General features: G+C 40.0%; 1 protein-coding gene across 1 annotated transcript in view; it reads right to left on the reverse strand.

The window, feature by feature from the left end:
* Positions 1 to 6,812: 6,812 nt before the first annotated feature.
* Positions 6,813 to 22,266, reverse strand: part of ube2f (ubiquitin-conjugating enzyme E2F (putative)) — a 28,182-nt gene continuing 12,728 nt past the window's right edge. The window contains exons 6-10 of the mRNA XM_058622808.1: positions 20,419 to 20,489; positions 20,199 to 20,256; positions 14,625 to 14,657; positions 13,814 to 13,876; positions 6,813 to 7,094 (exon numbers count right to left, since the gene is read on the reverse strand). Coding sequence (XP_058478791.1) covers positions 7,044 to 7,094; positions 13,814 to 13,876; positions 14,625 to 14,657; positions 20,199 to 20,256; positions 20,419 to 20,489 — 276 coding nt within the window. The 3' untranslated portion in view covers positions 6,813 to 7,043. The remainder of the gene's footprint in view (positions 7,095 to 13,813; positions 13,877 to 14,624; positions 14,658 to 20,198; positions 20,257 to 20,418; positions 20,490 to 22,266) is intronic.

Below are 22,266 nucleotides of genomic sequence, written 5' to 3' on the forward strand. Positions count from 1 at the left end.
ACATATTGGCTCTTTTCAAGTCAAATGTGTTTTTCTGGAAAAACAAAAACGTACGTACAGACACCACTGACTGATGATGCTTTCTTGTGCTTGCCAGTGCTTTTGCATTGAAGCCGGCGTGGACGGCAGCACAATTGGCTTTGTGTATTTGAAGTCATGCGTGTGACTTCACCTAAACTTGGGAGCTGACAGTATTCTGAGGAAGAAGTGATGAGCTGTAGCGTTCTATACAGTGCTGCTCAATGTGCAAAGACATGCAGACTTGTCCCTTTCTCTCTGCCTCAGCACTCATTATGTATTCACCTTTTTGATTATTTAGGATGCTTGACTGTAAAGCCCCGGTTTAATAACCATTTCAAACATTGCGTGATCTGACATTAACGGTGCTGTTATCCAACAAAGAAATAAACACTGGGGACGGAGCTTTATTTAATTACAGCGATGTAGTCATTGTTTGTGCTTCTGTTTAAGTTGGCATGACTAAATGCATTACTGTTTGCAGCCTGCCAAGCTAATCTCACAGCGCAGTGAAGTGCCTCCCACGGCGGCAGCGAGCGTGTGGGCAGCTTTTGAAGCGGAACAAAGGAAACAGAGAGAGGCACTTTTGTCTGTGTGTGGAGCATACGTGGACGTCCATGGGCCTTTGCGATATACGTGTGCTCGTTTGTTGCATTTGCATAGGCTCACCTGGACATGCACAAGCATAATGACTGTGTCTGGTGACACAGTGTATGCTCAGAAGTGCAAGATGTGAGTGTATTCAGTCTTTACTCCACAGCCACTGTTTTCTAACATAATAATAAAAACCAAAGGCAGTAGTGTAGGAGCAGTCGCAGATACTCACGAGTGAAGAAAGCTTAAGGTTTTGCCTCTGGGACTGCACTTACACGCTGCCCTAGACCTGCACGGAGCAGGATGGATGTAAGAAGATTAGCAGCATGACTCAATGCAGGCTCCAAATACTGCCACCACATCTGTACGTTTAAGGGAGACGAATCATTTAAGTGATTTACAGCATTTACAGCACGAACCTGCAACATTTGGTTGAAACACATTTAGCTTCATTATAGCACACATTCACAATCTCATAACATTTATCTTTGTCCACGTTTGCATTCATTTTTCTTGGGCTGCTGCATAAAGTCTTCTCCGGCACATCCCAAAAATACTCAGTGGGGTTAGAAAATTGTGTCTCATGCTTCCTGAACTCTTTTACAATTTGAGCCTGACATTGTCATCTTATACCCCCCAAAACCTAGTCATTCAGTAATAATTAGGTCAGCTGATCTTATTATTTAAGCACCTAATGATATTATCCACATCATAACATGGGATTCACACGATAATTTTATGGTAAGCACAAAGCAAGAAATATTAAGAGTATGTGACATTTTTGTACCACAACATGGAAACAAGTACCCAGTTTCCATGCTGTGGCTGATTTTACACTTCTTGAAGCCATTAAAGTTGAAAATATGAAAAACAGGCCATTATTGATTTATTTTCAGTTCTCTGAAGTCAGTTAAGGCACAACATTTAAACTAGCTGGTAACTGGTTTGTGTGTGCAGACAAAGAATAAATGATACAACATGATAAATGATATTTAGTCCATATCATTGATATTCAGGCTGGTTTATATCAGCTACTTTAACATATCAGTTCTATGATGGAAGCTGAGGTGTAACCTTGACCACAAATTTCCCCACAAAACAAGTTCACTGGTTGCAGCTTTTACCGAGGGAAAACGTTGGTCAGAAAAACCAACGGTCATTTAAAAAGCTGCAGAAATAAGAACGCAGATTGGAAACATCCAGAATCAGCCATGTAGGAGATGAGAGAAGAAAGTCAGAGAGGCAGGAGAGAAACAAGCAGCCGGCACCAAACGCCCACGAGGTCAACACAACAAAACAGACAGACGGATGGAGGAAACTCAAACCCACAGACACACACACACGGAGAATTAAGGAACAAAGATGGACCTCTGACATCTGATCCATCGCTTACTGTTTGGCTTCAGGGCCAACTGACATTACTAATGTTTCATTCCACATACACTATACCGGTACAAAGTAGCTTATAACAGTTCAACCTGTCATTCATATGTTCATGCAACTCTTTCTGTTGTGGATGTATTTTAACAGTGTTCTGTTGTGAAATGATAGCATGCTAGCTGATAGATAGATAGATAGATAGATAGATAGATAGATAGATAGATAGATAGATAGATAGATAGATAACACTTGCTTGCTAGATAGCTAGCGAGCTTGCTAGCTAAAATGATAGCATGCTAGCTGATAGATAGATAGTGAGCTTGCTAGCTAAAATGATAGCATGCTAGCTGATAGATAGATAGATAGATAAAGCTTGATAATTGGTAGATAGATAGCGAGCTTGCTAGCTAAAATGCTACCATGCTAGCTAAAATGCTAGCATGCTAGCTGATAGATAGACAGATAGCGAGCTTGCTAGCTAAAATTATAGCATTCTAGCTGATAGATAGATAGCGAGCTTGCTAGCTAAAATGATAGCATGCTAGCTGATAGATAGATAAAGCTTGCTTGCTAGATAGATAGCGAGCTTGCTAGCTAAAATGATAGCATGCTAGCTGATAGATAGATAGATAAAGCTCGCTTGCTAGCTAAAATGATAGCATGCTAGCAGATAGATAGATAGATAGATATGGTACTTTTCACTCCCTACTTATGTTGACTTTAGTTTGAAACCAGATTTCTCTACAGTTGGGCAGGAGGTGGAATATATACCAACTGTGGACCTGTAAATGTTAGCTTCAGCCAATTTGTGTGACAAATATCCCGTCATTGGAGCCCATTAATCTCTCCGTTAATGTGGGCGGCAGGTGTGCTGTCAGTGGGAAAATCCGTATGGAAACAATTTGTGCAGCGCCTCAATACTTCCTCCCCCTTCTCCCCCCCCAAACAGTAAATGGAAGTAGAAATGTGTTTTGATGAATTTGAGTTAATTGAGGTTCTGGTTAAAGAAGATTCGATACAGAACGTATTTGGCCCCAGCGGGAGCAGAACATCCAGAGAGCGGCATGCGCACGAGATGATTTATTGCATTCAACCGTCTCATTACCTGGCTGTGGCTGTCAGCGGTCACTGCACACACACACACACACACACGCTGCACACACTGCACATCCCATATGGCCTAATGACAGGCTGTGTGGGAGAGTGACAGATGACAGCATTATGTGAGCACCTTTCTCAGCCGGGTAAAAGGTGTGACAGTTCTCAGACGGAAGAAGCAGGTACATATACTGTATCCCCCCCTTACTGCCTGACGACTCCTCATATCTAGGGGTAGAGGAAGCGCAGAGGAACACTGTGATTATATACTGCACAGTTCACTGTATGTATTTTGGCTATAAAGTGCAAGCAGGGAATAATAATAATAAAAAAAACACACAGGCTAAAAGGCAGTGTGTAACTTTTAAATACAAAAAAAAATTTGAAACCATCTGCAAAATGAGTTCACACAAAGCTGATTAAGCTCCACACAGCTGTGTTTCTCAGCATAGAGGGCTTTACATGTCGTGTCACTCTGTGACATTCCAGACAAGAGGCAACAGCTGTTTTTCAAATGAAAGTAAAAGGTACTGACCACATTTCTTCAGACTTTGGCTTTTGGGGACCCCGTGACCATCATGTGGAGGATAAAGCGGTAGAAGATGGATCGATGGATGGGCCTTTGGGGTAATAAGATTTTGGTCATATGAAACCTATGACATTCCATCAGTACATGAAGGTCAGAAGATGCAAAATGAGAATACCAAAAAGACAAATTAATTCTATCCCAACTTGTACATTAGAAATTCATGATTCACCAAAGTGATCAAATTCATCCAAACGTGACCATGAATGTAAGACAAAAACCCCTCACTTGGATCCAGTGGTTCCCATAGTGTGTGGAGCTTGAAGGTACAGCACGTGGGGCCGAGAGATATCATAAGTGAACGGATGTAAATGTAAATATTTAGGATTTACGGACAATTTATGTATCATGTACCATCATCCTTAGTTGCTGTCCCAAATGAACCACTCCTGAACATTCAGTTGAAAAGAAACTCACATGACTGAACAACACACACAATGTTGTGATATTTCTCTTTTAATATATCTTAAAAAAATGGATATACAATCTGAGAAAGAAAAAGACTGAGGAGATTTGAAGACCAACTTGTTAATCTTCTCCCCTGGCCTGAAGACAAGAGCTAACCCGAACACAAGATATTTCCCAGTTACATCCTGGGAAGAATATAACACTGCTGACAGCCAAACTAAAGGACATACAGTAGGTGTCCAATGAGAAGCTAAAGTCAGAGTATTAGTAAGGCTATGACAAAGTACATAGTGTTGGGCTACCGTACCCTAGAGGCAATTAGCTGTCACTGCCATTAAAGTGGATGGCTTCAAATTAAAAGGCAACAGGATTAGCCTTCAGGGTTTGAATGGACCGAAAACATGCAGTAAAACAAAAAAACACCATGGAACGGCCATGTTCACGTCTGCCTGCAACAGACTTTATCATTCTCTCACGTTGTCTGTTTATCTGTTTACTTTCATGAGGAAAACAAAAAAACATGTGAGCTGTTAAACTTGGGGCAAGTATAACGTGAGGAGAGAAGGGGCAGGGGTGGGAGAGACCAGAGCATGCTGACAAGTCACATGGTTTCAACATGGCAACGCTCGCACTCACCCGCTCTATAAGTACATACTGATCATTCTGCACACACACACACACACACACACACTGCACTGAATGGCCAAGAATCGACAATGAAACATTTTGTTTTTAACAGAGTAACCTCACAGCCCTGACACAACCTCAATGTTCACTCCAGTCAAGAAAGCAGTGCAAGTTAAAGTAGCTTTAGGCAAGACTTTTTGGCATCATTGTGTGTGTGTAACTCGTCTGGGCTACTATTACAGCTGTGGGTAAATGCGGCTCATGACACTGACCAATCACAGGGCAGTTCAGAGAGAGAGAGAGAGAGAGAGAGGGGGCGCAGCTATTGGCTGTGTTACTAAGCAGCTGCACATACTCATACCTTTGGGGGAAAGATTGCTATTCCAGCGTCAGCAACAACAAACAAAACGAAGAGCTTTACCGACTGTACGCTAACCTGCCATGGTATCTGGACACCGAGAACTGCTACAACCCCCTGCTGGGTTCACGAAAATGTAAGTTAGGGCCCGAGCACTCACGCAGTGGTGCGAGGGACTGTTGTTCTTAGTCCTAAACGTAGGTGAAAACGGACGGAAATCGGCATGCAAATTAGCAACGGACAAAGCAGGCCAAAATAAAAATTCACGAAACATTGGTGGGAACATGCAACAGCCCAAAACGAACAAAAAAGTCTATCGGGACCATGGCCTCAACTCAACAGGAAGTCGATCTTTTTGAATTTGGCATCCATCTTGGGAGGATTTGTGCGTTTCGTAAAAATCAAAGAACAAAATGTTTTCATCATTATTACAATAAAGAGAAACACGAGATTGACATGTATCAGTGACCGACTTTCTGTTTAAGGGGTGTTCAGTGAAAAACATGGTACTTGTAAGTTCTTAGTTGGTAGTAAGCGGGCATCAGTACTGTTGCATTACCCTTAAATTAAATAACCCCCAAGTTTTAAGACACGGATGGTGAAAATAGACTTTTCTTTATGCACCGTGGTCTGTTTTTGAGAGCGACAAGGTGATCAGCTGATAATTCTTTTTCAGTTTGTTCAGTGTCACGCTGTTCACTTGCTCATTGTCATTTTAATCATTGTTATTATACACATAGCGATTGAGTTGCCTTTCCCCCCCATGCACGACTTCTTTTTTTTTAAACTTTATTTTACTTTCTGTAAGGTTAACTTGCCAGCAGTGGGTGGTGGTGACGGTTGCTTGCCAAGAGCCTCAACAATTGTTGTGTTTTTATAAGACAAAAGGTTATAATACGCCCTCTAAGCATCATTACTTCGGGGCAGAAAGGATGCTACAGTGCCAGAAACAGCCCCTCTTGTCACTTTCAGACAGGTTGTGCCAAGAAGACTCACTTCAGCATAAAGGGAGTAAAACAAGTTAGATAAATACTGTACAAACAAAACAGGAGCCGACGTCCCTGAAGCAAACGTGATGCTGAACTCAAAACAGCTGCTGCCAACATTGGCTATATAGCAATAGCAAAATTAAACAAAATAGGACCGTTAATTCGAAACTAGTATGAGTACATACTAAAAGTATGAGTAAACCTTGGTGGACAAAGACACACATTTGTGTGAGTTTGTAAACACAAAATTTGGCCATTCGCATGCTGTCGAGTGAGGGGAAGAGTGTGTGGATTTTCAAAATTAAATGTATGACGAGTGAAAAGAAACGGGTGTACACGCATTCACATCTTACCACAGGATGCAAAACTGTGTGTGTGTGTGTGTGTGTGCGTTTGTGTTATGCTTGCAAACTCACATGCATTTTCTCTTAAGCAACACAAACATGGCAGGCACTGAATATTGATTAAGAGTCACGTATTCTTTCTCACGATTCTTCAAATTTTAAAAACAGCTAAAAGTATGTGGTTTTCTGTGTATGTGTGTGTATGTGTGTGTTTGCGCACATATGGTTCATCACATCGAACAGTTGCCATCACTCGTTCTTCCATTGGCTCAGGGAAACCTCCGAGAGGCGGCCACATCCAGTGATCTTGCCAAGATAAACAGACATTGTGGTCATTGTAACACTCACACTATAGCATTATTAAAGCATATATTCTTTTATAGGCAAGTCCTTTCTTCAATGTACACATGTTGTTTTTTTTTGTTTTTCTTTAAACTTTCTTCCTGTAAGATGGAGTTTATTGCAAGTGGATGAACAGAGAAGGGGTGCAGTCACGTAGTCAGAGCTACGTTGTCAAGAGGAAGAGGTGAGAGAGTCAGAGTCAGCTGTTGATTCACACACATCAGGGAGTTGGCCATGATAAGCGGCGGCAAGGTAGAGTAGTTTGGTTGATTGGTGCGGGCTGATGTAAGCTGGTTCTATCATCTGGCATAATGCTTGATGTAATCTTGAACCTTATTCCGGAAATCCTCCTGCACAGAAGAGAAAGAGAAAGAGTGTTTCATTATAATAACACAGAATGTTTTATTAGGTATAGAGCTTAGTGTTCTTTGCATCTGCCTTACGTTAGAGTTTCTTTTTCTTGGAGACTATGTTACATTGTTGATGAATGTTGAATTTTCTTGCTCATACCATCTCTGGCCATGCACGCCCTCTCCTCCCATGGCCATGTTTTTTTTTTCCTTTTAGTCAATTATGCCCCTTCTGAAGGTGCTTTGTCTTTTCACCACCCCCCTCCCCCCCATCCTCCATCCATCCATCATCCATTTTATAACCTCCTCTTTGTGGTGTCTTTGACTCATCCCTCATAGTTATATATCTGGCCTGACTGCTTTCTCTCCCTGTGTGTGTGTATGTGTGACCTCATTCCTCCTCTTGTCACCCTCTTGTCTCTTTCTTTCTACCAATTATACTGTAAACCATGCACTATTGTTCCAGAAGCAGCAGCTCACCTTTTTGGTGAAAAGATTTCCTTTTACAATCTATACTAGAAAGCACACAGCCTGCAGCTGGAAGACACGTTGTAAATAACAGAGACTGTGGTAATTGCTGCAACTGATCATACACTATTACAGCAAAAAATGTCTATGGACAAAAATAGCTTTAGTAGTTCATTAGGCTTCTGAACAAACTTTGACTGTGTTTATTCAGGGTTTTAATGAATCCCAACTTTGTTTTTCTTCTGTTTCAGAACATGGTGTGAGATTTATCCACTATAGTTACCCCCAAAAACTGATCTATCACCTTAGAGGTCTGGACCATTATATATTATAATTTCCTCTGCGCCCCCGCAGTTGAACATGACATTTCCACATACACAAGTCTCCCACACTGTCATAAGTTAAATGATTTATGCTGCAGCTTCAGTGGTCATTTAGTCACGTACACACAGCTGGGGCGTGTGTGTGTGTGTGGCCACAGCAAAAACATGAGCCAGGGGAAAGAGATAGAGAGGAAAAAGAGTGAGGATATGATGAGGAAGAGACCGCAATGCTGAAATGCTGCCAGATATAGAAAAAAAAACCCACTTTAGGTTGTGTCCACACAGTGCTATGGTTGATGAGCTCCACTGCTGCTTTTGAAGAATCTTCTACCCTCTACCCTCTATTTTTTTAAGGTGAGGTTTAAGATGCAACAATTACTTCAAAGTGGTGCCGCGGGATGCAGATTGTGTATTTTAAGTGGGTCTGCCATGTTGGTTCATTTACACAGTGGCACGATGTGATACAACAGCTAAATGGAGTGGGATTATAGATTGGAGGGTGTGGGGGATTATTCAATATTTACACACCCACTGCAATGGCTCTCAGCACTGACGTGGCTGAGCCAATCACTGTGTGTTTTAATTAGACTAATAATCACCCTCTTGAAGCTCAGTGACGCTCTCTCAAAATCGTATTCCCTGCAGTTTAGCCGAGTTTGGTGGAAATGGCATCGGTTTTCAGTTGTTAGCAGATCAAAGTTTGGAAGATTCTTCCTTAGGAAATTTAATATTTCATGGCAATCTTCCAAAAGACCACCTGAAATAGCCTCTGACTGAGCAATAAACACACACACACACACGCACACAAAAACACATCTTACTTTTAATTATTTTAAATTTTGTCCCTCTGTGGCCCTGCCTTAAGTACGATAACTTGCATGCACCCACCATATTCTGTGGAAATCTTTGAACAGCATTTCCATTTTAGAAACGCGACACCTTCACGGTAAGTATTTAACTGAATGTTTCCTAATTAATTTATGCATTGGAAACAGTGCAGGTTCAGGACTGGCAGCAAGTTGTGCTGTGGAAAATGAGCATCACTTGCAAAGCTGAGATATTTGTTTATCTGTCGCTCGTCCTTATCCGCCCACCTGTCTTCCTACCAACTCTTGGCTAACCATCTGTCTTTGAAAGTTGCGAGAAGTCTTTGTGGGGGAAAAAATGCTCGACAAAGTAAGACAGGCACAAATACATACTGTGTGCCATATGCTACAATGAAAAGAAAAAGAAGGTTTGCAGGGTTCAGAGATCACGCAGGAAGTGAAGTTAAACAGAGACAGTGGGGGTGTGTGAAAAAGATGTGCAGCTCCAGCTTGGCCTAATTAAGGCACCTCATATAAACCTGGAGGACAAAGAAAATACACTGATATTAAACACACTAAATGTAGATTTCAAAATAAAATAAACAATCCCTGAAAAATACAACCTATTAAAAAGGTCTCGCGCATGAATCCGAAGCAGACAACTCCATTAATGTTATCTCACAAAAAAATCTTATGGGGAAAATGTACATGTACTTGCATTTCTCTCTTACAGCAGAAAAGTGGCTGACGCTGCAACACTTCCATTAGTTTAAGAGACTTTCTTATACTAAGGATTCCTCTCTTTTAGGCCCCATTACATCCACTGAAGGCAATTAACTCTCCCCCAGCAATCTCTACAGGTAGTCAAAATATGTGCCACCATCAGAGGGAAGGAGATGCAAATTAAACCCTGTGGGCACCAACAGTTCCACACACACACACACACACACACACAAATGAAAACTAAGCACCAAGGAAAGCCCAAGGATGTAATAGTAACCAGTAAACAGACAGGAAAATAGAAGAAGAGAGGGGACGTGTGACAGGGAAGCAGAGGTGTGGAGGGAAGCCATAATTAAACATCTCAGGGTTTATTTGACCTGACAAAAATATTCTTATAAGAATTCTGTAATGTTTAGTAGAAATCCTAGACAGTTGATTTTTAGACAAGAAGGAGCAAAGATATTCTTGGCAAACTCAACAGCTGTCGTGAGGCTGCATCGTCATTTGTGCTAGATGTTTCCGAAACATGGTCTAGGCTACACCCACACTACATTTTCATTTGAGAGTTTTAAGACACCTGAATATCTGCATCGTGTGACTATTCAGGAACACTGGACATGGACATGGACAGGGAGCCCCTTGTTTGATTCATTTCGGGAAATACTGTTGAGAAATAACGCTAAAAAGTAAGGACAGGGATTTCTGTTACAACCCCAGCCGGAAAACTTTGAAGTAGTGTGAACAGCGGGCATATAATTTTAAAATGAAAATAGAGTAGCGTGGATGTAGCCTGAGACCTGAGAACAGGGAAACATCATGGTAAGGTGACTGAAGCCAAACTTTACGATTTATCTTTTGCTTGTGCTACTATTTTACAGTTTTACCATTAGCACAACAAGATTAAAAATAACCATGCATCTTTACAGACTGAAGGACTCAAACAGTGACCTTCCCCATGTGCATGTAATCATAACACCTGAGTAACAAAGCTAAATTCACTACTTAATACTACAGAAAGCTAACTAGCCTTACAAAAACCGGCAAGCACTAATTCATTGCAAATGTAAAAGGCACCAGTTCTAATAAATAAATACAAAATAAAAATATAAGCTGAATACACAATAAGTGAATGCAGTTGCTGTTATTTTTAGTGTACAACAACCTTGATGTCTCTTCTACCTCCAGAGCTACAGTGTTCACTGGCAGGAAGCCGATAAGGTGAACAGAAGCAAGATAAGGAGACGGTGAGCGGTGTGTCTGTTTGACACGGTTGACTATCGATGGAGGAGGCTAAACTGTTCCAGATAATTGAGTGAGTAAGAGCAAGAGAGTTTGTATGTAAGAGGTAAAGAGGATTTCTCAAGTTGATAACTCACAATCCACTCTGGAGCTTAATTCATTAAAAACTTTCCTAAGTTTCACTCTGTCACTCCGTGTGCTTTGAGAGAGCAGGTCGTCCACATCACAGAAATCTCCAGTTACACACAGCACTGACATTTCATTTTCAGTTCAAACTCCGAGTTACACTGCATGAGCTCTTCAGAACACATCACTGCTCCTCTGCTTGCTGTCAGTTTGAACCGCTTGCCATTTTATGGACATGTGACATTTAAATAATAACAAGTGTTGCATGCCGCTGGCTGGCCTGTGAAAGGGTACAATGCACTTTGGTGCACCCTATTTTGCCAATGCTGCCGTCTAAGGAAACTAACTATACCATGATGACTTCACTAAATGTTCAGGACTTTGTATACTACTAATTATTTCCATATTAGTAGAATATCTCTTTCCCTGGTTCAGTTTTACATATTATAAGTCAGGCACTGAGGATGACAGATGGGATACGCTGATACCTGCAATACCTAACATTAGCCTGCATCTTATTTTAACATCGTTTGGTGGTGAAAAGTGAAAATTCAACACGTTAACTCACTGTCGTTAGCATTATACCAACAGTCATGTATTTTCAACTTTTCTTCTGTACATCGGTGTCATCCTTAAGCTCTTGGTGTCTGCGTGCACACGCAACAAAATCCTCTCACAACAGTATAATACCACGCTCCCCAAAAATATCCACACACACACACACACACACACACACACACTCTCTCTGAATAGCCTATGATAGTGCTTCCTTTCAGCCACTTTATCCAGCAAATATGTTCAGTGAGCAGCCACAGGAGTTCCACTCGCCAAACGCCTCGACACACTCAAGCACACACACATCTACATCGACACGCATGTGTGCCGCCGACACTCCAACTCCCACATCTCCACCCACTTAGTGCCAACGTTGATTACAGCACGCTGTGACTCAGTCGGAGTGGGTCACGGTTCAATGACGCTGTGGTTTTTTTTCCACTTGCGACTCCAGAGAACTATGACAGCATATTAAAGCAGAACCAAAAAAAAACCAAAAAAAACTTCCAGAAAGTACATTTGTATGATGTGGGATGTTAAAAAAACAGAAGAAAAAAAGATCATATTTGATCGGTTAAGTTAACTTATAACTGTTTTCCTCTCCATGAATCACTCATTTATACTTAAGATTTATTATTCAATGTCTAATAACCTAGTCTAACAGCCTGAATAATAAAATCCCGACTTTTCTACTGCTCATCCATAAGACGTTTAATTCTTGCTTTCCTGTGCACACCTGAAAATGTACCTCACCCTTGATTTGGCAGATTCATTTTTTGAGCCTCATTATAATCTTCCACACTTCTGAAATTGACTGACAACTCCACTTCAATCAAAGAGTAATCACCCTCTTAGGCTGGAGATTTACAGTTTTTCACACAGTAAACACAGTGATGCACATGCACTGCTTCATTTAGTGGAAAATTGTGAATGGTGGACTGGTAATTGACGAGTGAGCAAAACACAACAACCCCACTTGGTTCTTTTTTAAGCATCTTCCAACACACATGTACATGTCAACGTGTGCATGTTGACTTCTAAAGTAGCGCCACCCGCCATCTTGACAAAGATATCTGTCACTGTGCTGCTGCATCATTCAGATGTCATACAGATTTGATGTCTAAGCTTGTCTTCAAAACCTACACTGCTGTTTAAAGCATCTTGCCGTGTAATAGCATGATTTAATTCATGAGTGCATGCGGCAACCGTCACCATGCACAAGTGTGTGTTAGTGTTTCAGTTTCTGCGTAAAGGCTCACAAAAATGGACCCAATCAAAGGTGTTTATCCAAAAATTTACCGTGGCACATGAATACTTGTTTATGACTGGGAAACGATGAATGTTTTGTATTTACTTCATAAAAGGCTCCCACTGACACTCTCCTCCTACACACCTGGGACAAGTGACTCATTCAAACAATCACAACCCCTGCCACAAACAGGCAATCATTTCCTTGCACACTCACTCTCTTCCCGTTACAAAAACACAAACAAACTCTTTCACATCTAATGGGGGTCACATGTCCTGCCATTATCCTGCAATACTGGGCGTACCCCACTGCATCATGGGTAAGGGTATGTGCAAAGTGCCACCGGTCAAGTATTGTGCTTTAAAATGCTTTCAGCACAACTTAACTCCACAACAAAACATTTTTTCCCCAAACCATTTCTGCAGATTGGTGGGCAATCTAAGAAAGTAATTACTGTATGCAAATAACAGAACGAATGATAAACGGATAAGTCACTGAATGAAAGAGAGCTGATGCACCAGATAGAAATTCATCAGAGAGGGGAAATGAGGAGAAATAATCGTGGCTATGCTTTTAAAAAAAACTTAAACTTAAAAACGAGGCTTAGAAACACCTTGAATATATAATTTGCTACGAAGAAAGCTCCCATTCACCAACTCCCACACCAGCTCGGCAAGTCCCCGTTTTTAGTAAATACTAGATAAATTAAAGTCGGGACTCAGGCTTGCACGTGTGTAAAAATACTCGCACAAGAGAAGAGCAGTGAAGGGATGTGGGAATTGAGGGGAGCTGTTTTGGGTGCTGATTTGACTTACAAATTGCGAAGCCGCCTGCATGCTGCAGAGCCACTGAATTAAGTTGTTGTAAAAAAAGAAGAGGTACCTTTTTTTTAAAAAGAGAAGCATTCCATGTGCATTACTGTTCAATGTAATTTCTTGTCAATGCCGTTCTCTGCTTTGAATGACAGCTCTATTCTCTTTGTCTTCAGCACTTTCAGCTAATTACCACATGACTACATGTACAAAGCCAATTAATGCACATGGAGTAAAAAAAGTAGCAGCAGCAGATGCACATCCTGTCAAAAAATAGGATGATGGACGCAATAAGCAAGTCTGAGATGCTTTGAAGGGAGGCGGGTCATTCGACTGTAAAAGAATAAGGTCACTGTTGTCTGATGTTTGACGATAAAAAGAGAATTAAAGCGTTAGATTCAGCTCGACTGTGTCTCACCTTGTCCCTCAGATGATGCTCTGCTGCATCGATGTTCAGTGGGTCATCGAAGTTTAACAGGTCCTGCAGCAGAGGCAAAGACAGGGGGAAAAACACTGAACCACAGTGTAAAAATGAGCCGGGAAACATCAGCATCAACATCACTGATCATGGCTAGAATATCTTAAAAGTTTAGTCTGTTCAAAGTTCAATACTTCTATCAATTATGGTAATTTTCCCAATTAAAAACAGAGCTACAGAGGGAGCTATTGCCCATTTCAGCAGTATTAACAGGCTGCAATGTCACCCTGGATTCTGCACGGTAACGAAACAAAACAAAGCAGCATAATTACACCGTTGCCTTAGAGACACGTGCAACATGTGAGGCAAACAGTGTGTTATTTCAGATAAAAAGGAGGATGGCCTGAGAGGTTATTTCTTGATTAGGAGGCAAGATGTGGGGCATTACACCGCATCAGTGCAGATTGTCATCACCGTTATCTTTGTGGACAGTGCTGACCTCAGGGTAATTGTGAATATTTGTAATTAATCAATGATAAATGAATGTAAGCTTGCATTGAGATAATGTGAGTATTTTGAATTTCTGATTAATGATTCACTTCAACTCCATCAAATGTTTGCAGCAGAATGAACCACTTTTTTTTAGCCTCCTTTATTTTGAAAATGTGTCTTGAATTACATATTTTCCAAGACAAAACCCTAAATCAGATTATTATTTTATTTTATTATGTATATATATTTTTAAAAATTAAAGTTAATTAAATTCTGAATAGACATGCATAATGAAGGAATAAAGCAGAACAGTACTTACAGTAAATAAGGAGTTCAGTCCCCAGACCACATCCTAGAAAAAGGAGATGGAAAAGAATTTGTTTAGTATTTCATAACATATTAAAACTGCCCATTATCACAATACATGATATTGAGTGTAACAGTGTTTTGTTTTTAATCATTTTAATTAAATTCTGCTGAAGATAACTTGGAGGGATAGCGAGTCAAGTGATGAAACCAGATGAAACCAGTTACTTGAAAACACTTCCCCCGGATGTTCATTTAAACGTGCACAAACCCAATTAGAACACAGAAGTTATTCAATTTTGATAAGAACCCAGAGTTGAATAAAATATAAATTTGATTCAAACATGGGAAAAGCAACACAACAATGAATTATTACACTTTACAGATTTCAGTGTCTTAGATTGTCACCGCTACGTGCAGTAACTAGATCCCTCTGCAGTAAGCTCCCTGAGAATTGCTGAATTTCCACATGTCCCATGACGCAAAGCAACAGCACAGTAATAAAACAAAAGGTTGAAGTTCAAAATGTATCCACACGTCGAACCCGTGAATCTGCTCTGCATGGGACTCTTTAACGAATCACTGGAGGACAGAGAGGACGGCTCTATAGTGGGTTTGTAACAGGTAGAGTCCAGTGCGGGGAAAACATCAGAATTTCCTTTTAATCGCTGTAAGGACTCTGCTTATCCTCTGTTTCTTTGTTTACAGATTTAGCCTGTTGAAATCCAATCAAGGAGAGCAGTGACGAAGCGACAGAATATAATAGAGTTCGGACAGACGTCAAAAAAAGATAAGCTGCAAATTGCCGTTTGCTGAACCGCTGGTTGGCACTTTCAAATACATGCTTTCAGGGCTTCCATTCAATTACCTTTTCATTCATACCACACACACAAAAGCGGAGCATATTCAGACGGCTTCACTTTCTTCTTCTGTTTTTTTTTTATAAACACTTTGTTGTTTCTGTAAATACAGCTTCAAGCCATGCTCTACCCACGTGATTTTAAACAGTTAATTCCTCTCAATAGATTCTTTCTCTCGGACAAGACGAAGCGGTGAGTGTTTGTTCGCCACAGTCCTCAGGTCTCTCCACAGTATTATGTCAGGACAATGGCTCGTCTACTCAAGGACAGTTAGAGACTTGTCTCAAAGCCACTCTAGCGTGGCGATGTTGGGATTGTTCTATTTGTTCCTAAAGGGTCCATTTGATGTCTCAATTAAGAACCACTTCTCACCAGTGTGACCTCCAATTTTATCTATTTAAACTAAATGTTTACAAAGAAGTAAAAGGCTATGTCCAAGATGTAGTTATTACACCACGACAACAGTGACGTGTGTTCCTGGTCTCCAGGGTTAAATACCTATTTTTAAGTCTGTACGGCTCAACAAAGAAAGGAAAACATCCCCAGAGTGCACAGAGAATGACGTGACGCATACACTCGAAAAACACAAGTTTCATATGATTATTTTTGCACTCTGTGTTCCCCAATCTGTACATAGTTGTAAAATTACCATCTGAGCATAGTTTGGATGCTATTTTTTGGTGTGTGTGTGTGTGTGTGTGTGTGTGTGTGTGTGTGTGTGTGTGTGTGTGTGTGTGTATGTCCTGTGTGTGTGTGTGTGTGTGTGTGTGCTCAAGCATGGTAACCATTAAGGAAGGAAAGCATCACCCACACATTTTAGTGCACTCTTGATCACACACAAACCAATACCCAACCACTCTCACACCTGGATTTAAGTAAAAAGTGACAGGCGTCATATCAACTTGCCTTGGGGCCACAAAATCAAACAAACAAATAAAATCTGTCAGGGTTGCTCGGGAAATAGAAAGATAGCAACCCGGGTTACTGAGCAACATTAAAAGTCAGATTTCCGATTTGTTGTCCTTTAAACAAAGAAACCACGGAAAACAAGTGAAACTATAAAATTAGATTCAACTTCAACATGAAGTGTATGTATGAATAATCTGTTCAAGGTGCAGAACTAAGTGACAGAGGAGATTAAAATACATCCAGAAATGCATCTTGTTACACAAAGCCACTGCCATAATACACTGTGCATACTGCGAGAACTATTTGAAAACCAGCATTTGTCATACATGTGTAAATCCGAGTGGCTTGAAAAAAAAAAAAAATGAAAGCACACAATACTTTGCATAGGCACCGAAGCGGTTTACCCCAATTCTGCAACTGCTGTTGCCTATCACAGTTTTTATACTAAGCTGATACAGCCGCTTAAATTCACATATAAGGGAAGTGAAATGCTGCACGGATGCATTCATACCAGTTACATAAAGGACACAATGCTAAAGAGTGTGTTTCCGAAGCCCGACTGTGTGCTCACGAGTTATCATCACTATTGTGAACCCAAATACATGCCAAGATAAACAGCCACGATGTGTGCAAAGCTGCTTTGCTTGCTGCGCTTTCCTAGAAGCCCGGAAGAGAAGCATTCCAAACAATGATAATATACAGTGCAAGAGGTTGTTTGAAAAATAACATGGCATTAGAGTATTGTCATCCCTTAAATCTTCAGTATGTAACATTCTGTAATTTTTTTTATCACTGTCATTATTCTGCCTCTGTTTGGTCTTAGTGAAAAGAAGCGATGTAACATAATCTGTACACTGTGTCCTTCTGTGAGAAACAGGCTCTGTCAAGCAATACTATCAGACAGGACTGAGAAAGCGTTGTGTTTTTTTGGGGAGGGCAGGAGTAAGAAGTGTTTATCCCATCAAACTATTTGGTTTTATTTCTGAAACATTTGGGCACTTCTTTGTGTTTTATGTCTTACTAGCGCAGTGTTGCTTTAGTCTCGGTCTGTCTTGAGATAAACCAGGTGACACAAGATCTTAATACCTCCATGCTGAGAAATACAGAGAGTCGTGTGAACTAATTTCACGATGATTTAATTAAATTATATGAACAAAGGTGTTTGGCTAAATCCTTTAAGTATTGAATTCAGGTGTTTAAGGCTTTGGGGCAACAGAATTCTAGTGTTGGTTCTTTCACTCATAAATGCTCTACAGAATGCATTAGGCACAAATTTTCATAGAAACACTTCAAACTCTTGAGGAAAGTCTTCCAAGAAGTGTGAAAGCTGTTATAGCTGCAAAAGGGGGGCCGACTCCATATTAAAGTACTGCATTTGAATACTTCATTACCGTCCCTGTTGTTGTAATGGTCAGGCGTCCAAATACTTTTTGTCCATGTAGTGCATAATAGACAGCATTACACAATACAAAGACCCTAACCCACTATTATTTGAGACTGTGTAGAGTTTACATCAGGAAATTAAATTGTATTTGTTCAATGAAATGTATGAATGTGTGGGCATGTATTTCTATGTACACCACCATTTCTACCCACTTCAAAAGAAATAAATAAATCACAGTTTAGTCACTGAGGAGCAGATTAAATAGCGTCAATAAACCCGTGAGAAACCTTGACCATAATGGCTGTGTGAGGTGCACTTGCAATACAAGAAGATCCTCTCCTTTTTTTCTAGTAAAGAAACAACTGAAAACACATTCACATCACATGAAATTAACTTTTATATTGCTTCGCATCTCCTTGTCTTTTAATTTTATGGGGTGTATATACTCTCAACATCATCTGTAATAAGAAGGTGTCTGACATGAGCAGGATCTTTTGCTTGAGTTGTTAATTTAGCGGAGCTGCAAGCGTGAAATTATCTTTCATATTAAGAAGGAATATGTGTAACATAGACTCTGAGTAGCTAAACCTAAAATGAATGGTAACACATTTTTCTGTCCAATCTTTTAGGCCAATGTAAAGGCTTTCGTGTAAAGACGACTCACTTCTGATCAATAGCACATGAGTTACATGTCAATATTAACCTAAGTTGAACTCTACATGGAACATGAAACAGGATTCATTTTGCCTCCTTAAACAGGTAATCTAACGAAAGCAGCTCCACTGGACATGATTAACCTTGCTGTGAAGTTTTGGCATTTTAAACCTGGTGTGACCAAACCTTAATCCAATAATCCTGTCTTTTCATTTTAACAACAATGTTAATGCAGCGTAAAATCAGAGGTTATGATGAGATTACTCAAACACGTTCATTTTTACAACACACTAAATGCATCGCTGCACATACCAATTATAATCCGAAGTAAGTAAACGATATAAGTACTTTTTTTTTTTCCTGACATTGACTGAAAATTTAAATTTAAAAACCTTAAGTCAGTAACACACACACACACACTCTCACACACTCTCTCTCTCACACACACACACACACACACAAACACACAAACAAACAAACAAACCATATGATTTATTGCTAATATTTTAGACTAAGTAATAAGTGCAAGTGCAAGACAAATAGTTCAGCAACATCAATCACTCTGACTGGTTAGGAACAAATTGAGTCCGACCATATAGACAGAATCCAATCCCACTGCAGCCAGATTGTGCTTTGTGTCAAAATGTATAGATATGGCAGCAGAAAATGGCTTCCCCGAGGGTAGGTGAAGAAGCACACTAATGCAATGTAACATAGCAAACAGTAGACCTATGCAGGAAGAAGGGGGGGGTAGCCTGGATAGACACAAACGTATCAAACCTTTAAAACTCCTCTAAAGGGTAAGACAATCTCTGCCAAAACGATGCCAGGAACTTGTTCCTCCAAAGGCGACTGTATATATTTGCATAATTTCATAATTACAAGAGCATCCCTGTGCAGTGATTGAGAGGGATGTTGATTTGGCCTTGAATTCTTGCCAACAAGCACCGATGTGCCTCTCATTGGATCGAGAGTCAAAACTTAATATGGAAAGCAGAGCACTGCCATAGTTAGTTTCACACTGTAGCCACTTTCAAAAACTATTTAAGTCTAATCTTGACAGGGGCTTGCAGACCATGTCCTTTGGCTGTTTCAGAACAGAAGGCAATTAGTGCTTAACTGAGCGAAGGGTAAAGCATAGGTAGTCAGGGTTTTGTCTTACATGGGACTGGAAATCCTCTTACTTTTTACATATATACATTTTAACAGACACAATCAACACACAGTATAGAGACCACAGTTAATACAATATCTATCCACACATAAGCTCTCAACTCCTCAAAGATACAAGCTCAATTCGGCATTATTAGGGCTCTGTTATTGCATATAATATACTGTATATGATCTTTAGGGGGTTCATTCAAAAACATGTATATCATGGTACTTCGATTTCATTATTTGAAAAAACTATTTAGTCAGTCACATCTGAGATTAGTAAATACATTTTCCCATTTATTTTAGCTTCACAGTCTCTAATTCTGAGCACTTTACATATTTGGCTAGTGATTGGGTGGTGGGGTGTTAAAAAACATGTGTCAACCTATTAAACAAATAATACATCTCCACTGGACCATGTCTTGCTTTCAACAAATCAAAGCTGAACCAGAATTTGAATCCCTCTTCCCAGTGTGATTGTAGTTTTTGACCCGCTTCTGTATATGCTTATGTTAATTATTATTAAAGTTAACTGTGCACTGACTATGAAATGTTTCAAATAACTTCTTGGGCAGAATAGGTTTTCTTGATAAAGTGACACTATTTTCCAAAAATGCAATATTACCTTTAATGTTCTAGTGGGGGCCCAGCCTGTGCCATCAATCGAGTGTTCCCGTAGTAAGCTGCAGAAAAACAAAACAAAAAAGAAAAGTTAATTTATCATGGCAACGGTTTCAAAGTGTGTACTGAAAACACAAAGCAGAATGGTTGTGTTTTTATAAAAAGAATCGAGAAGACGCTCCAGAGGTACAGAAGGGTCATTAAGGAAAAGTATGCTACATTACCTCAAACAAATCTCTCCATTCTCCGTGATGTTCGGATGCCATATTCTGGTCAGACATCGCACTTTAGGAGGCTGAAGTTAAAAAAAATTAACTATTACTAAACAAATTACGCAACATAAATAGTTTTACACTTTACAAAACAAACAAGTATGGGTTTATGTACTGTAGATTACTGGGCAAACACAAACTTCATCAATTTAAATTGTGTAATCTTCAAAACATTTACTTGTGCAAAAGGGTCGAAATACATCCTGAATCCTTGTCTCTTATGCAATACACCTTCAAAATTAAAAATGGAATGCATCTAGGTTTTGTGAGGAGCCCATTTAAAAGGAACAAGGAGGATTATGAGCAAACAACTCATTAAAAAGAAATCTGTCAAGTCCGTCTAGTTTAATACGTTTGAACTGCAGCACTGATAAGTCCCTAATGTCTACATCTGTTGTCGTAAGCCTCAAATACAATCAGAGAGAAAGGATTGGAGTTTTTGCTCTTCAAATGATAGGGCTGCATAATATGTTTGCGACTTGCGTATTTGTGTGAATGCCTGCTGTGTCTAATTTTGAATGTAGATTAAATATTCTTCTTTCCAAAGTCTTTAACGGCCCCCTCCTCAAATGTGTTAGTAGCAAAAACATATTTCCATATTTCTGCACACTTTTTTCCCCTCACTCGCTTAAATCTCTCCTCATGTCTACAGAGAGACCACATAAATGAAGAAAACATGAAGGCACTTCAGGCGGCTGAGACGTATTATTAACCCCTGGTATTATTATAACAACAAAGCCTCATTTCCAATACGGACACAGAGCGGTTAAGAACAATGGACTCTGATCTGACTTGGAATGGATTTGGAATTGGACTGCGTGGAATACATGAATTACGAAGTTATTTATACACAAATGGCATAACATTAAACCAGCGCGACACAGTGACGCTCACCAATAAACAAAGAGGAACAATGGTAGACAGCAAGCATATTCCACGTTCTTTCTTATTGGCATGTGGCTGTATGTCACAAAGATGACAAAGAGGCGACTGCAGGCTGCACAGAACAACTTGGCCTCAGAAGCCTGTTTGGGACCTGTTGGAAAACTCGAAAGCCTGACCACAAATGACAAATGAAAGGCGCCAAAACTAAACAAAGGGAATCTTCCATGGACTCCACATCCTATGGGGGTCTTGCAGATTTCACACCTAGGTGTGAAATTCAGCAGAGCTGGACCTCCAGCTGCCACTTGCCTTACGTCTGCTTGATGCAAGACAATCATTCTCTTTGTGTTGGTGGTTTCACCTTTCCCATTTAAGCCCACAAGGTAGCTCAGCTCAACCTGAGAACTTGTAAGAGCGCCATCAAGAGTCGAGGTAGTTTCTGCCGATAGGAACTTGTATGTGACGCGAGTGCTATTTGTTGTAGTTAAATGATAACGAAATGAACTGGACCACTTGGTGGAAACGGGGCTAAAGGGGACAGGATCCTTCTAAAGCAGCAATGCTCAGCCAACCATGAGAATTGGTTTTCAACCTAAAGGCATAGAATTTTGAAAAAATGTCTAACCAGACAAACCTTGGTTTAACAGATTACAGTACAGAGGTGAAAACTGTGTGTGCTGGAACAATTTTCCCTCTAAATCCAGGAAAATCAAACGGTAAAGTGTACCTGACACAATCCACCAATCATGTCATTAGTGAACCACAATCAAACATTATCTTTTGTTTTTGTTTTAGTGTTAAGGAAATAGCTTTACAAAATGACTTTTCCTTTAGCCATTTTATTAATGTTTTTCAATGAACATTTTTGTGATAGCAATGACAACAATAAAACAAATGCATCGCATTCTCTCATCC

This window comes from Solea solea, chromosome 2 (assembly GCF_958295425.1).
Source record: "Solea solea chromosome 2, fSolSol10.1, whole genome shotgun sequence".
NCBI lineage: Eukaryota > Metazoa > Chordata > Actinopteri > Pleuronectiformes > Soleidae > Solea > Solea solea.